This window comes from Lepidochelys kempii, chromosome 6 (assembly GCF_965140285.1).
Source record: "Lepidochelys kempii isolate rLepKem1 chromosome 6, rLepKem1.hap1, whole genome shotgun sequence".
NCBI lineage: Eukaryota > Metazoa > Chordata > Testudines > Cheloniidae > Lepidochelys > Lepidochelys kempii.
Genome location: NC_136385.1, coordinates 21,132,457 through 21,145,769, shown reverse-complemented (window position 1 = coordinate 21,145,769; position 13,313 = coordinate 21,132,457). Strand labels below are relative to the sequence as shown.

The window sequence follows — 13,313 nt, the reverse complement described above, 5'->3', positions numbered from 1 at the left end:
TCTGACATATGAAATACCACTTATTTAAAAAGTAATATCTTAAGATGCAATATATTATAGAATACTGTAGCTATGTATTTTTTTGTGAGAGACAGTTGTACAATAAATTAGAAGCATCCAATCCCTCATGTATAGAATTACAGATTTTTAGATGCCGTTTTATTTCCAAATTTGTGCTGTTGGACCTAATCCAAAACCCACAGAACTCAATGGAGAGACTCCCATTGACTTAAGTGGGGTTTGGATCAGGCCCATTAGAGTGTTGTCTGATGGCAAAATTCTGCTCAGTACCAGACATAATTTTGACAGTCACTGCAAACTATATGAAGCCCTTTCCACCCAATAAATAAGTAAGTAAATAAATAAATGGACATGTGAGAAGATCACCCCAGTGATAAAAGTGATCATTTACCCAGACAAATGGCTGTTTTTTAAGCTTATATAGAAAAGCAGGTTTAAGTCTAATTTCCAGTTCTTCTGCCGGAGGAGTAAGGTTTATAATTCCTACAGAATAATAATAAATAATAATAAAGACTAATAACATTCTTGACAGGGAAAATTGAGAAAATAAGAACAGCAGTTGCAGGAATGACTGGTAAAATTATGTAATTGACACTAACCTGAAGATATAGGTTTAGACAAAATGTATAATGGCGAAATGATGGATTAAACCTTTGAGAGTATAAAGAGGCTTTCATCTACTTCTGATTCCAACAAAGATGAGATTACTTTATGACATGATTTGACAAATTGATGCAAGAATTATGCTGATAAAAGAGAATAAGAGTCACAAGTTAAAAATATATTGTTCCAAATACATTTGAGAGGGACATGTAGAACAAATGCAGCCAAAGATAGCAAAATTAATGCATTTTTATTATAATGCTGCTTAAATCTAATTTTTCACACCTTTGTCCTTTTATTTTAATACACAAAGAAAACATTTCGTGTAATACAATAGCCTCAAAGTTAGAAATGAAAGTAACTGATGAAGGCTAGACAATTTCATAAAAAATGCTTCACTGGAGAAGTTAAAATAAAAGGCACTTTGCAAAAATTATCTTGCTATTTCCCAGATGCTTTTACACATCTATCTAGTCTGAATTCTAAGGGTCATGCAGGTCCTGGCTGACAGAATATCCCCAGTAAATGACATGAAGTGTTGAATAAGATTTGCAAAGTTTACTCTTCACATTGATGTGCATTCATATTTAAATACTGCGAGAAATAAACTACACCCAAATTATCCACATAAGACTGTAGAGCTGCATTTTTACATCAGGGTTCTAGTGACATGTTTAAACTAATATAGCCCTGCTTTTCCTGCCACAGGGAGAACATAATGGCAGGTAGGGGGGAGACCTAGACCAAGATATGACCTCTTCCTCTATCCTGAGTTTTGCTACACTCTAGTAAAAACACTACCTGCCTTTAAACCTATGAGGGATACTGTATCTCACACTGTTCAAACCCCTTCCTTCCACATATTTATTCCTTTGGCACAGCATATCCTAGGAGCTGTAGAAGAGTGAGGTAGTGTCTAGTCTATCTTGTACAATACAATTAAATTACCAGCAAAATTGTGGTAAAGTAGAAAGCTCCCCATGTCATTTTCAGTTCTCAAAAGGAGTTTGCAGGACCACTAGTTAGAAAACTCAGTTTATGCCTTTTAATCAATGATGATTAAATGATCTGTCAATCATTGAGGGAAACAAAATTTGGAATCCCTGTTGTGTTACTTTTATCATCACTTTACTGACTATAACCGTATTTAAGATAAGAAAAAAACAATCGAACTAAAATGTCCAAAAGTGAACATGTGGGGTATTATAGATAGTGGGGTGAGTTTGTGTTACTTTTTCACAAAAACTTGAGAAAAAGAATGCTTACATTTTAGATGCAAAATGTCACCAAGCTGTAGTCCAGACAAGAAACAAACAGAATATATTTCAAAAGGGCTCCCCCTTTAACACTTTGAAGTTGTAAGTAAGTAAAATAACCCAGTTTTCCTCCAGTTCCTTTTGCTCTGATGCTAGAGTAAACAGACTGATTCAAAGGAATTTTAAAAGAAACCGATAGTGGCTGGACTGAAGAGAGACTCATGGGGCTCGCAGAGAAGGGCAGACGACGATTCTGTGTTCTTGAATGTAATAACAAATACTGTAATTGACAAGGATACGAGTGTTATTAGCCAGCATAATACAGAGCCTTTTCCATTTAGCTCTGCTTCTGTACCCGATTCTCCAAAGAGGGAGCTGTGTTCAATTTACCTTTCCTTATTCTCAAACAACAACAAAGAACTTCTGAAGTTTCAGGAGAAAGACAGAAGTCAGGCCAGGCTGTCTAGTAGAACAGAGCTCTTTTCAACTGCTAGCCAGTGTCCAACCCAAGCGTAATGAAAGGTAATTGGCCAGGCTGTTATCTATCTGCAGCCCACATCTTGCTTCCAAATGCCTCTAATTGAATTGCTGTAATTTTTGCCCTTCCTAATGCAATGACTTGGCGAGGGGAAATGACCCGGGGATGTGGGCGGCTCTCGATTCTCCCCCGGGAGAGAGCCGCGCCTGCAAAGTTGCGCTGCAACCCATAAATAGCGGAGGGGGAGCGGTCTTGGGCTCACAGGCACTGCAGCCCCCCCCCCTCCATTGCATCCCCTACTCCGTGAGCGCACCGGGGCCATGCAGTGAGGAGTCCCAGCTGTGAACATCCATTCCCCAGAGCAGCCTGCGGACAGCTCCCTGCCCCACTGCCAGCCAGGACTGAACCCGCGCAGTGAAGAACAGACCAGCGCACCCCAACTCAAGGTACTTTCCCCTTATTTTTAGCCTCTTTGCCTTCTGAAAGGTATTTAACTTTCAGGTACATGAAATCTTAGACCGTGGACGCCCTCCCTTCTGACCCCCCCCCCCCCCCATATTAGTGACTGCAATGACTTGTGTGTAGAAGTGGGGAAAGGGGCAGGTATTGTAAAGGCTGATCTCCTGTCTCCATGCCCCTGTGAGGTCAGGTTCCGTCTCCAACTTCGGGGGTGTTCCTGCTTTTTTAGGATTTGACATTCTCTGCCGTTCCTTCCTGAACTTTCAGATGCACGGGACTCCCCCTTCCTTCTCATAAGTTCCTCCTGTCTCGATGTTTCTTAAGGCGTCAGGTCCCTGTGGGAACCTAAGTCCATTTTAACCCCCACACCTAGGATCCCAAACTGGAAGGCAAAGCAAATAACCCCGAGCGTTTGTGGTCTCCTTTCAGATGAGGAGGTGGACTAGTCTCCTGTTGCTCTCTTTAATCCTTTGCGCCACCCTCTCGGAGACATTTGGACTCGTTTTATCAGTAAGTATAAACTTCATTTACAGGGGCTCTATCCATTAGACACGCTCACTCAGCGTCTCCGCTGACAAGTACCAGTGCACGCTACGCTGACGGGCACTCTGGTTAGACACAGGGCTGAGCAAAACAAAGCAAGTGCCCGAGAATATTTTGGATGGTGGATGAACAATTGGGAATATTGGACATTTGAATACTCATCTAATTATGACAAATGTACTACAGAGTAGTTAAACAAAACAAGGGCTATTAGTTTTATACAGTAAAGTTCAATGAATGGCCATCTTAACTTAGAAAAAAACAAGGAATGCTTTTTTTTTTTTTTTTACATAAAGCTTACAAAATATAAACAGCTGAGATACAATGACAAATTGTGTAAATCCAAACAAGTATCTAGAGGGAAATAGTTATACTTTTCAGTAAAGCAGATTGGGAGCAGGTCACATTTATTTTAACTTGTAAAGTTTGCATTAGAAATTTTAATGTGTGATTTGCACTTTCGTCTATATAGGGTCAAAATCCCGATCATGCTGAAGTCAATGGCAAAACTCCCATTGACTCCAGTGAGGCCAGGGTTTCACCCAAACTGAAATAACACTTTTTTTGATGAATAAAACATATCAGCTCATTAGAAACCCTAATGAATCTGTTTGCACAAACCAACCTCCCAGATTCATGTTTGTGTTTGGTTTTTTTTTCAGAAAGTATTATGTAAATCATGCAATAAATAACCTACCTGCACTTTTCCCTCTGTAAGGCAAAAGAAAAACGGGGCTGGACTTTGAATAGTGCTGGTTACCTGCTTGGGCCACGTAAGTCAAATATTTAATTTTTCTATATTTTTAAAATTCTATTAAAAATGGTCACTTGACCCTATTATCTGCTAAGAGTGTGCTACCCACTAATCTGGCTATTACATAAAACTAAAGAGTGTTATTTCAGAGAACCTTCAATTAGTTACACATCTGAAGCCTGGGATAGAAACAAATAGAATTTAAGCTTCCTCTTTAAAAGCAATGCCATGTAAAAGCACTAAATTATATGGAATTACACATTTGGGTACTCTTGGAGTTCCTTAGTGATAGTGAGTTGTAATTCTTAGATGGCAAACATCTTATTACTCTAAAATAGTAGCTTTACCTCCAATTATACAATAATGATCACTAACTGTATAGAATCTAAGAGCATTTGCCTTGCTAAGTAGTTATAACATTTTATGGAATTTTGGAGGTCAATCAAGGGGGAAATACTATGGGTGAAATTGGGGCCCCATTGAAATCAGTGGCAGCTTTGCCACTGAACTCAGTGGGGCCAAGATTTCACCCTAAATCTACATAAAAATGCCCAGATGCATAGCCTTCTGATACTATTCTTGGACAAAACAAACTCTCCTAAAACTTATGCTCACATAAATTTGTTAGTCTCTAAGGTGCCACAAGTACTCCTTTTCTTTCTCTGAGATTGTAAATATCAGTAACTTACAAGAGGAAAATAATTAATTCCATTTTGTAAATAAAAACAAACACCAATGTCTGAGAGGCTGAAAATGTAAAGTTCAGGTTTCCAAAAAAATATGGAGATGAAAAGTGAAGGTGTCCCAAATAGGCCAAAAAGCCTTCCTTTAAAACTATTTGTAGCTGATTTAATAAATGTCATTTATTTTTACCCAAGGTTTTCAAGATGCTGAGAGGCATAAAACATACAGACATCTATACCTACCTTTACTACTTTTTATGTTAAATATTACTGGGGGTTGCCTAGTTTCACCCTCTATAGTCTATGATAAACATTACAGATAATTAATACTGCTGTCCATATAAGGATCATATTTTTTTTCCTTTATTCACCTTTTGTAACTGACCTTGGGATACAAATGTATGCATCTTTGATGTATTTATTGATTCTGTAAATGTTTTGTAAGTATATTTGTGTTAAAGCAGCAATGCCAGAATAGACTGTGTTGAAAGACATACATGACATTCTGTAATGAGGGCATATATTTGCCGAGTGCCATTTCTCTAAGACTGGATAATAGGCATCATCCTCTGTTGCCGGTTGTATTGATCAGCTTTTACTGATAAAGGAAATGCCCACTGCAAGGGGGAGAGAAGAGAGCTTTTGGAGGTTATTCATGTAAACTAATAGCAGTTTACTTTTAAACAAATTACTTAGCACCTTTTTTTTTGTTTTAAAGAGGCAAGAATAGCAAAACTACATTCCTAAATTACCCATGAATGGTCCAACTCTGCATTCCTTGTACACCCAAAACTCCCACTCAATTCAGGAAGAGTTTGGGAGTGCAAGCAATATAGGAATGGGCCCTTAATGGATATAAACTACATACACACAATTTTAAAAAAAAGCTTATTAAGGAATTATTCTTTTGATTCACTAATTGTACATCATTCCATTAACAATCCCATCATGTTCTCGTGCACGAATGAAAAGAAAGCTCAAGAAGAGACTTTTTTTTATAGCCATCTCAATAAAATCCATGAAAACCAGGCTGGAGATTGTAAATGAAATTAACTCTTCATCTCTAATTTATTTAACAGATGCAGTAGATAATCACAGATCTTTTAATGACAAACATGGCCTAGCTGGTAAACGTGACATACAGCCTGAAGAGGACATAAAAATAGGTAATGAAATTATGAAACCCAAGAGTTTGTGCTTCTGTATACAGCATTTTATTTACTACGTTTGAGTTATTTGTACTGCCTGCAAGCAAGCTTAAGCTTCCATTTAAGGGGACAATGTACTTAACATACATGAGTAGTCCCATTGAAGTCAATGAGAGTATTCATATGAGAAAGGAAAGCAAAATTTGTCTCCAGAGTTTGGAGATCATGACCTGAATTATGTGTATTCTGCCTCCAATATTTCAAAATGCAGAGTCATACATTTGACTGGCAGGACAAAAGCTTTTGAGTTTCCTTAATTTTATCTAAATTTAACACGTTTTACTATTAAAACCTACCTTTTTTTTTCTTTATGTTCAAAACAAAGCTTTCAAGTCCTTTTGGACACTTAGTCCTAACTGATTAGCCCAGGAGTGTGATCAGTAAAGACAATATTGGGGAGATCATAGATTAGGGAAAGGTATAGAAACAGGAGACCCCTTTTATCATACCAACATAGAGCTGAAAGCTGTATAGAGCTGGATTTGAGAAATGGATTTTTTCATAACCCCATCGCAAGTATAATTGTTTAATTATGGAAAAATTATACAGATTCTTTCAGTTAGAAGACGTAGGTCCTGATCCAAAGCTTAATGAAGTCCGTAGGAGTCTTTCCATTTAATGCAATGGGTTTTAGAACAGGCCCTTAATCCTGAGAGGTGCTGAACATTCACAACTCTGAGCTCAATGGGAGTTAAGTGCTCTGTACTTCTCAGGATCAGATCCCTGTGGTATATCTTCCTGTTTTTCGCAAAAAGAAAAGGAGTACTTGTGGCACCTTAGAAACTAACCAATTTATTTGAGCATAAGCTTTCATGAGCTCATGAAAGCTTATGCTCAAATAAATTGGTTAGTCTAAGGTGCCACAAGTACTCCTTTTCTTTTTGCGAATACAGACTAACACGGCTGTTACTCTGAAACCTTCCTGTTTTTATAACCCTTGTTTGTATTGTACATTTTTTTTCTACTTTATGGTGAGGGTAATGGTTCAAAATTCAAATTGTACATCCTAAATCATTTAATTTTATTCCTCTAATTCCTATGTATTGGTATGCAAAAATGTTACTTTGTTCAAAACACCTTATTTTTCTTTAAGCAAATATTTAGACCAATACAAAAGCCATTTCCTTTTCTTGGTATATCTGAAACTTTTTTATTGAACTAACAAATACTCAGCTTGCATGCCTAGAGAAAGGATGAATGATGCTAGAGGCAGCTGAGGAGCTTCTACAGAGGCAAATGTTGTTTTTTAGTTGCCATTTATTGAGGTTTTATTTTAAATACTTTGTATAGAATTTTGAATATCAATTTGTAATAATAAAAAAATACATATAAAAAGTGATGTGACAGTCAATGAGTTAAAGCAGGTACTCAGCTGGATATTATTAACAGGAACACACCACTTCTAAACATTGATATAACAACCAACTTTCTCTCTTGATTCATCATTAAACAGAATTACAGCTTAGCAGCAGGTAGCTTTTGCTTTATAGAATTGCAGTTTCATATCTAGATCACACCTACATGGTAACACCATGTTAAGGCAGCAAATGTTGTAAAATTTCCATCAGCATTTCCTCTGACGTCTTCCATTGGGAGAGCAGGATATACCAGACTCTCCTCCCTGGCCATACATATGGAGGCTCTGTGCTACTACAGAATCTCTAGCCTTGCTACTTGGTAGCACAGCTGAGGCGTCCCTTAAAGGAGGGGGTTCCCCACTGAGTTAGGGGTAGGTGGGTGGAGGTGTGTGAATTTTTAAGTATAACCTACAGGTCTCCTCAGGACCTTCTCTTGATCTACCTTTTTTTTTTTTTTGCCTGTTCCACCCACTACTTGCTTCCTTCTAATCTACACAGATCTCCAAACACACAGATAGCTATTTATGAGGTCCAGAAGAAGCCTTGGGAGCTGTTGTGACTCTCCTCTGTATAGTGAGGGAGTGATCCACACATGGAAAGAGCCCTATACATGGATCAAAAGACATGATCTAGTCCTCTGTTAGGGAATCTCAAAATGAGATCCATTTCTCACTCCAATCCAGAGAAGGCTGATAGTTATTCCTGTGCTCAGCATTGTACTAACAGGGGAAGATAGTCCTGCTCCAAGGAACTTACAATCTAACTCAAACCCTGACAGTACAATAGAGACACGTCTGATAGTCAACAAAGGTCCAAAATTCAGATAAGGTTCTTTGCTTATTACTTATTAATAGGAGAACATTGATAGGCCTCCCATAAGTTGTAAAATTCTGTTGAAGACTATTAGTTCATTTATGGTTATGGTTGTACAGAAAAAAAAATTCAAATTCTTTCCTGAAATATTGGTGCCTAGCAAAGCAGGTATAATACTTTGCTACTCTAAAATATTGATGAAAGGGACAGTTAGTGCACTCTGATCTAGTAATACTTCTGACTGACTCACTGTGTTTTCCAGCTGTGGACATGTAGACCGTTCTTTTGTAAATATGTGATCTGGAAACTATACATCGTGGAGCTGCACACGTTGCTTCTTAGGTGCTGCTGCGTGCCCTCAATTCCCAGTGAAGCTACCCCAAGTTGATAGTGCTCAGCACTTTGCAGAATGGGACCTAAACTAAGTTACAATCTTTGTTATAAACTTCATTTAAGCACACTCCTTCCATCATCTCTGAAAATCTCCTTTGCACCTGAAATGTCTCATGCAGACCCTAGTCAATGAAGACTTTGTTTTTAAGTTTCACTGGAATTGAATCGGGTATTTTGAAAAACATATCTTTCACTTGTGGAATGTAGTGGCTTCTTATAAAGTATCTTAAAATGATAATTGTTTACATGTTCAAGGGGTACTAATGCAGTGGACTATCTTTTTTAATAAAATTATGTCCAAATTTATTCACCCATTTTCTCTGGAAATCTGAGCCTCTGAGGTCCCTTCAGATATAAACATCTTGACTGGTGTTGCAGAATTTACAAGTTCCACAGACAGCCCTGGAGGACCTTACAAGCACTGTAAACCAAATAACCTGAAGGCTGCTTTAATTTACATCAGTACAGAAGCTCCAGAATCAGGGAGCTGGAACAAGCTCCCTGATGTCACCCAATTCTTGCACCAAACATATTTCAGTGCAGAAGAGAATCTGGCTGTTTTTCCACTGAACTTTTAAAATGAAATGTAGTTTCACAGATTTTTTCTGAACTCTTACAACTTTAGTCACAGTATGAATATTTGCTGATACATTCACTATTATCTGTACATTAAATAATATCCCATAAATGTTTTCTAGGTAATTTTGGGAAACCAGCGGTTGACGACAATGTTGTACGCACAGTAATTGAATTTTTGACTTACTTGCATCTTAAAGGTTAGTAAAGTTTTATTTCAGTCACTGCGGATCTAATTCTGTAATCCTTACTTGGACAAAACTCTTGAATAAGAGCTGCAGGACTGGGATTAAATGTATAATTGTAGATTCATGTTTAAATTGTGTGACTTTGTTGAGCATCACTGGAGAATGGTCTTGATGATGATTGATATAACTCCTAGGACAAAATGTGCTGAAACAATATCACTGAATATGCATATTAATAAATTGATATCTGAAAGAAACTACTTAAAGCCTGCTCCCACAAAACTTATGGAGATGCTTAAAGTTCAGCATACAAGTAGTGTCACAGAAGTGCAAGACATTAAGTATATGACTAAGTGGCCGCAGGATTGAGATGTTGACTATAAGCTCCTTGGTGCAGGAACCATCTTTTCATTATGCATGTGTACAGTGCCTAGCACAGAGGGGTCCTGTAGGTACCATCAAAATGATGACAACTGCTAAAACTGTTTGAACTATCTTTCAATAGGGTCAATGTTTTTACTCAAAAGACTGAATAAAAGGAGATGTTTCAAAGTTATCATCAAGTTGTTTTTACATTTGTGGAAGACAGTGACAAAGAAAACAAATTTTCCCTCCATTGGGACACAGTGGTGAAGTCATATTCCCTGAAATTGTGACATCACTCACCTGTGTGGCAACAGTTCAAACAGAGGCGAAACTCCCTGTGAAATACTGGAGAACTATCTATAGGACCTGCAAGACTGAGAACTCTAAGGATGCCTAACTAAGGATTATGCCTTTATTATAGCATCAAGCAAAGGGAAAACCTGGGTGGTTACTAAACCTCTATTCTCACTTTGAAGGTCTTCGTGCATTTTTCAGAAAATTTCAGGCAAAGTAAATTGATTTACGTAAATATACCTTTTTTCAACTTTTCAGCCAATATAGAATTGCTCCTTTGAACTCTGCTACATTCAAAATATTTAGAAAGTGATTTGCATTAGGAGGAAAAAATAACAGGAACATTAAAGGCATGTATTGTAATTGCAAGCATTATGGATCTTTCATTCAAAAGTCACCAATTCTGTCACATACCTTCTCTATAAATCCCTACCTTTGACTATAATGAATTATAGACACTTTCATAACAATGAATTTACTGTTAGATAAAATTACAGATGCTGTGTTAATTAATGCACTGGAATGATACATTTGTCATTTATTTTCACTTGTGAAAAGAGATTCACAGTCTAACCTCAAGATTATATGGATTTTATAAATTAAACTCTGGACAGTTTTGGCATCCTTTTCTAAAATGATCTATGTTGGCTCAGAAAAATATTCACTCCTGAGAATACTGTAAATACTAAAATACAACCACAATGTTGACTAAATTACATTGCACAGTCTACAGAGAATGTGTGTGTCTGAATGATATAGTTAAGGATCTTTGAGCAGAACTGTCCTTTCCAGGGATTGAGAATAATTCAACTGTCCTGCCTCTGGCACAAAATCTTAGGTTTGCTTTTGGACTTTCTCAAACGTTTTTCAAACACAGCACATCCCAGTTTACCTGAATCTCATGGAGCATGTTTGAATAAGTTAACTCAATCAAACTTTGGGAAAACTGAAGGGATTTTCAAGATCTGAGAGGTCACAGTAGGACATGACCATGTTTGGGATAAGAGTTTTCCAGATAACCCTGGTTTTGCTGTATAATAACATTAATGTGGATTAACTGCACAAAAACCCCTCCTTTTTTTGTAAAAACAATCGACATTTTTACAGAAATGTCAAATAGGCAAAACTGGGGCCCAAATCTTCTATCCTAATTTTGAGAAGTAGCTTTCAGAGGGTAACCTATTAAAATCGATGGATCTGCTTGCAAGGTGAGTTACTGGTCTCTGGAGGCTTATTACGCAGCTGGGCGAGGGTGGCTCCATTTCTCTTCCCACTTCCTGCAGAGCATGTTTACTTAGTCACTGGGTGGAGTACAAGTATTTTTCCATTCAACATTTTTACTCATCTGATAGATTACATGGATCTAAAATAACATTTCCAAACATTCATACAATGCTCTAAAAATCTCCAATCTTTCAGTGCTGTTCCTCTCAGTTAACTGAACATTGAGCATCTGCCCAAACCCATATTTACAGGGTAGACACTTGAAATAACTTTTTGAGGACCCTACTTCCTCACTTGAATAGCCTATGTATGGGTGAGTGGAAAGTCGGTATCGGTGAATCCACCCAAAACTTGGGAACAGTAGTCACTGCATGAACAGCTTGAGAGCATAAATGGCTCAGGGAGGGTAGCTCTTGAGACATCCATGATCAGTGGTATTGATCCTCTTCTCCCAACAAATCATGTGAAGGAAAATGCAAGCTTATTGCAAATGAGTTAGGGTTCCCATCCAGAGGATTATTTGGGCCTCAGTGACTAAGTGCTAAATGGAAGCTCACCGAGATCCTGATTTTAATATTTGGCCAGCTGGTGTTTATATACCAGTGCAATACAGACATTTCTGTACTCCCATGAGTAAGCTATGTCCCAGTGTGGGGGTTGGAGCACCCTCCTGGGCAGGTGAACAGGAATGGCTGGGGAATAGGCTGAGCCCTGACCTCTGCAAACTGAGCCAGCATGGAGGGATAAGTAATATGCACCTAGTAAAGAGATGACACCAATTACTTGCCCCAGGGGTCAAGCATCAACCAGGGGCTGAACTGTGACTTTCTGAGTAAAAATTAACCAGTCTGCTCTTTGGATCACACAGTTACATACTCCTCCTTACTGTTACAATCAACCTTGAGACTACACAAAAACCAAATTCCCTGGATCATGCACAATGGCTTTTCTGTGATGCAGAACTGGTACTCAAAGCTACAAAACACAGAATATTAGCAAGTGATGCTACGTTTTTAGCTAACAATGGCTACCAGCGAAATCTTGACATGAATATGTAGGCCAATCATTATTTGATTTAAAAATATATAGATATATTTTCAGGCCAATAATAATGTAATGCTTTTTACACATCTACTCAAATGTCAGTTTATTACAATAAATATATTGATTTATGCATTTTCTTTCTCAAAATAATCCATTTTAGAGAAATGTTTTAAACAATAATGATTCAGATAATTCATATACTTTCATCTTAAAGAGAAGGGGCATATTTATAACAACACCCTCACAAGTGATTTCTTGAAGGTCACTATCACAGTTGGCCTTTTAGGCCCCAATTCTGAAACTGGCTCGGTGCGGGGGTCTGCCCAGCCTGAGCCAGTTGCAGGATCAAACAATAATAAATCTTATGATATGAATCAAAACATCAAGGTTGATGTGGAAGGTTTTTAAAAATAGTGTAAATTATAACAGGAAGTTATTACTTATTAATAGCCTAGAAATGAGCCATGAAAAGCATGAGCCTGTTGCCTCATCTGTGGTTGAAGGGAAGCAAAGTAAGAAAGTTTAGCAATCCTAAGGCTGATTTTTAGGAATCAATTGTTAATACTAAACTTTGCACTTAACTATTTGTTGCTGAAAATAATGACTGTGTTTTTTCTTTTTCCCCTTTGCAGAGGCTGGGGCACTAGATAATCTACTTTCATCAGAAGAAACAAATCTGTCCTGAAAAATAATGTATTTATACTTTGTTGTATTGTAAATTTAAGACTGAACTCTAAACAGAGCTTTAAATGAACAGAAGATGGTGATTATTGTTTACATTACTCTTATACACAGTTACACATGGTAAACTACTTTCTGCCCTTTTTGTTTTGTTTTTTTTCTGTGCTGTTACAATGTAAGATTTTTGCCTTGATAAAAAAGTTTCTTTAGGTAAGTGGTAAAATAAAAAAAGAACAGCTGCATTTTGTTTCGTTTTCCTTACACTAGTGTTTTAAAATTACATACATATAATGCACAAAATGTAGTATATTAAATGCATGCTTAACTTTAAGTATAAGAACCATCCTAAGCCTGAGCACTGTCGCTGTGTC

The 13,313-nt window shown here is 37.4% G+C and overlaps 1 protein-coding gene across 1 annotated transcript; it reads left to right on the top strand.

Annotated features, from left to right (window-relative positions):
• Nucleotides 1-2,652: 2,652 nt before the first annotated feature.
• Nucleotides 2,653-13,099, top strand: GAL (galanin and GMAP prepropeptide). Its single transcript, XM_073350611.2, has 6 exons — nt 2,653-2,804; nt 3,247-3,327; nt 4,079-4,133; nt 5,877-5,963; nt 9,268-9,345; nt 12,894-13,099. Exons 2-6 carry the CDS (start codon nt 3,247-3,249, stop codon nt 12,944-12,946), a joined length of 354 nt encoding a protein of 117 aa, XP_073206712.1. The 5' UTR covers nt 2,653-2,804; the 3' UTR covers nt 12,947-13,099.
• The last annotated feature ends 214 nt before the right edge of the window (nt 13,100-13,313 follow it).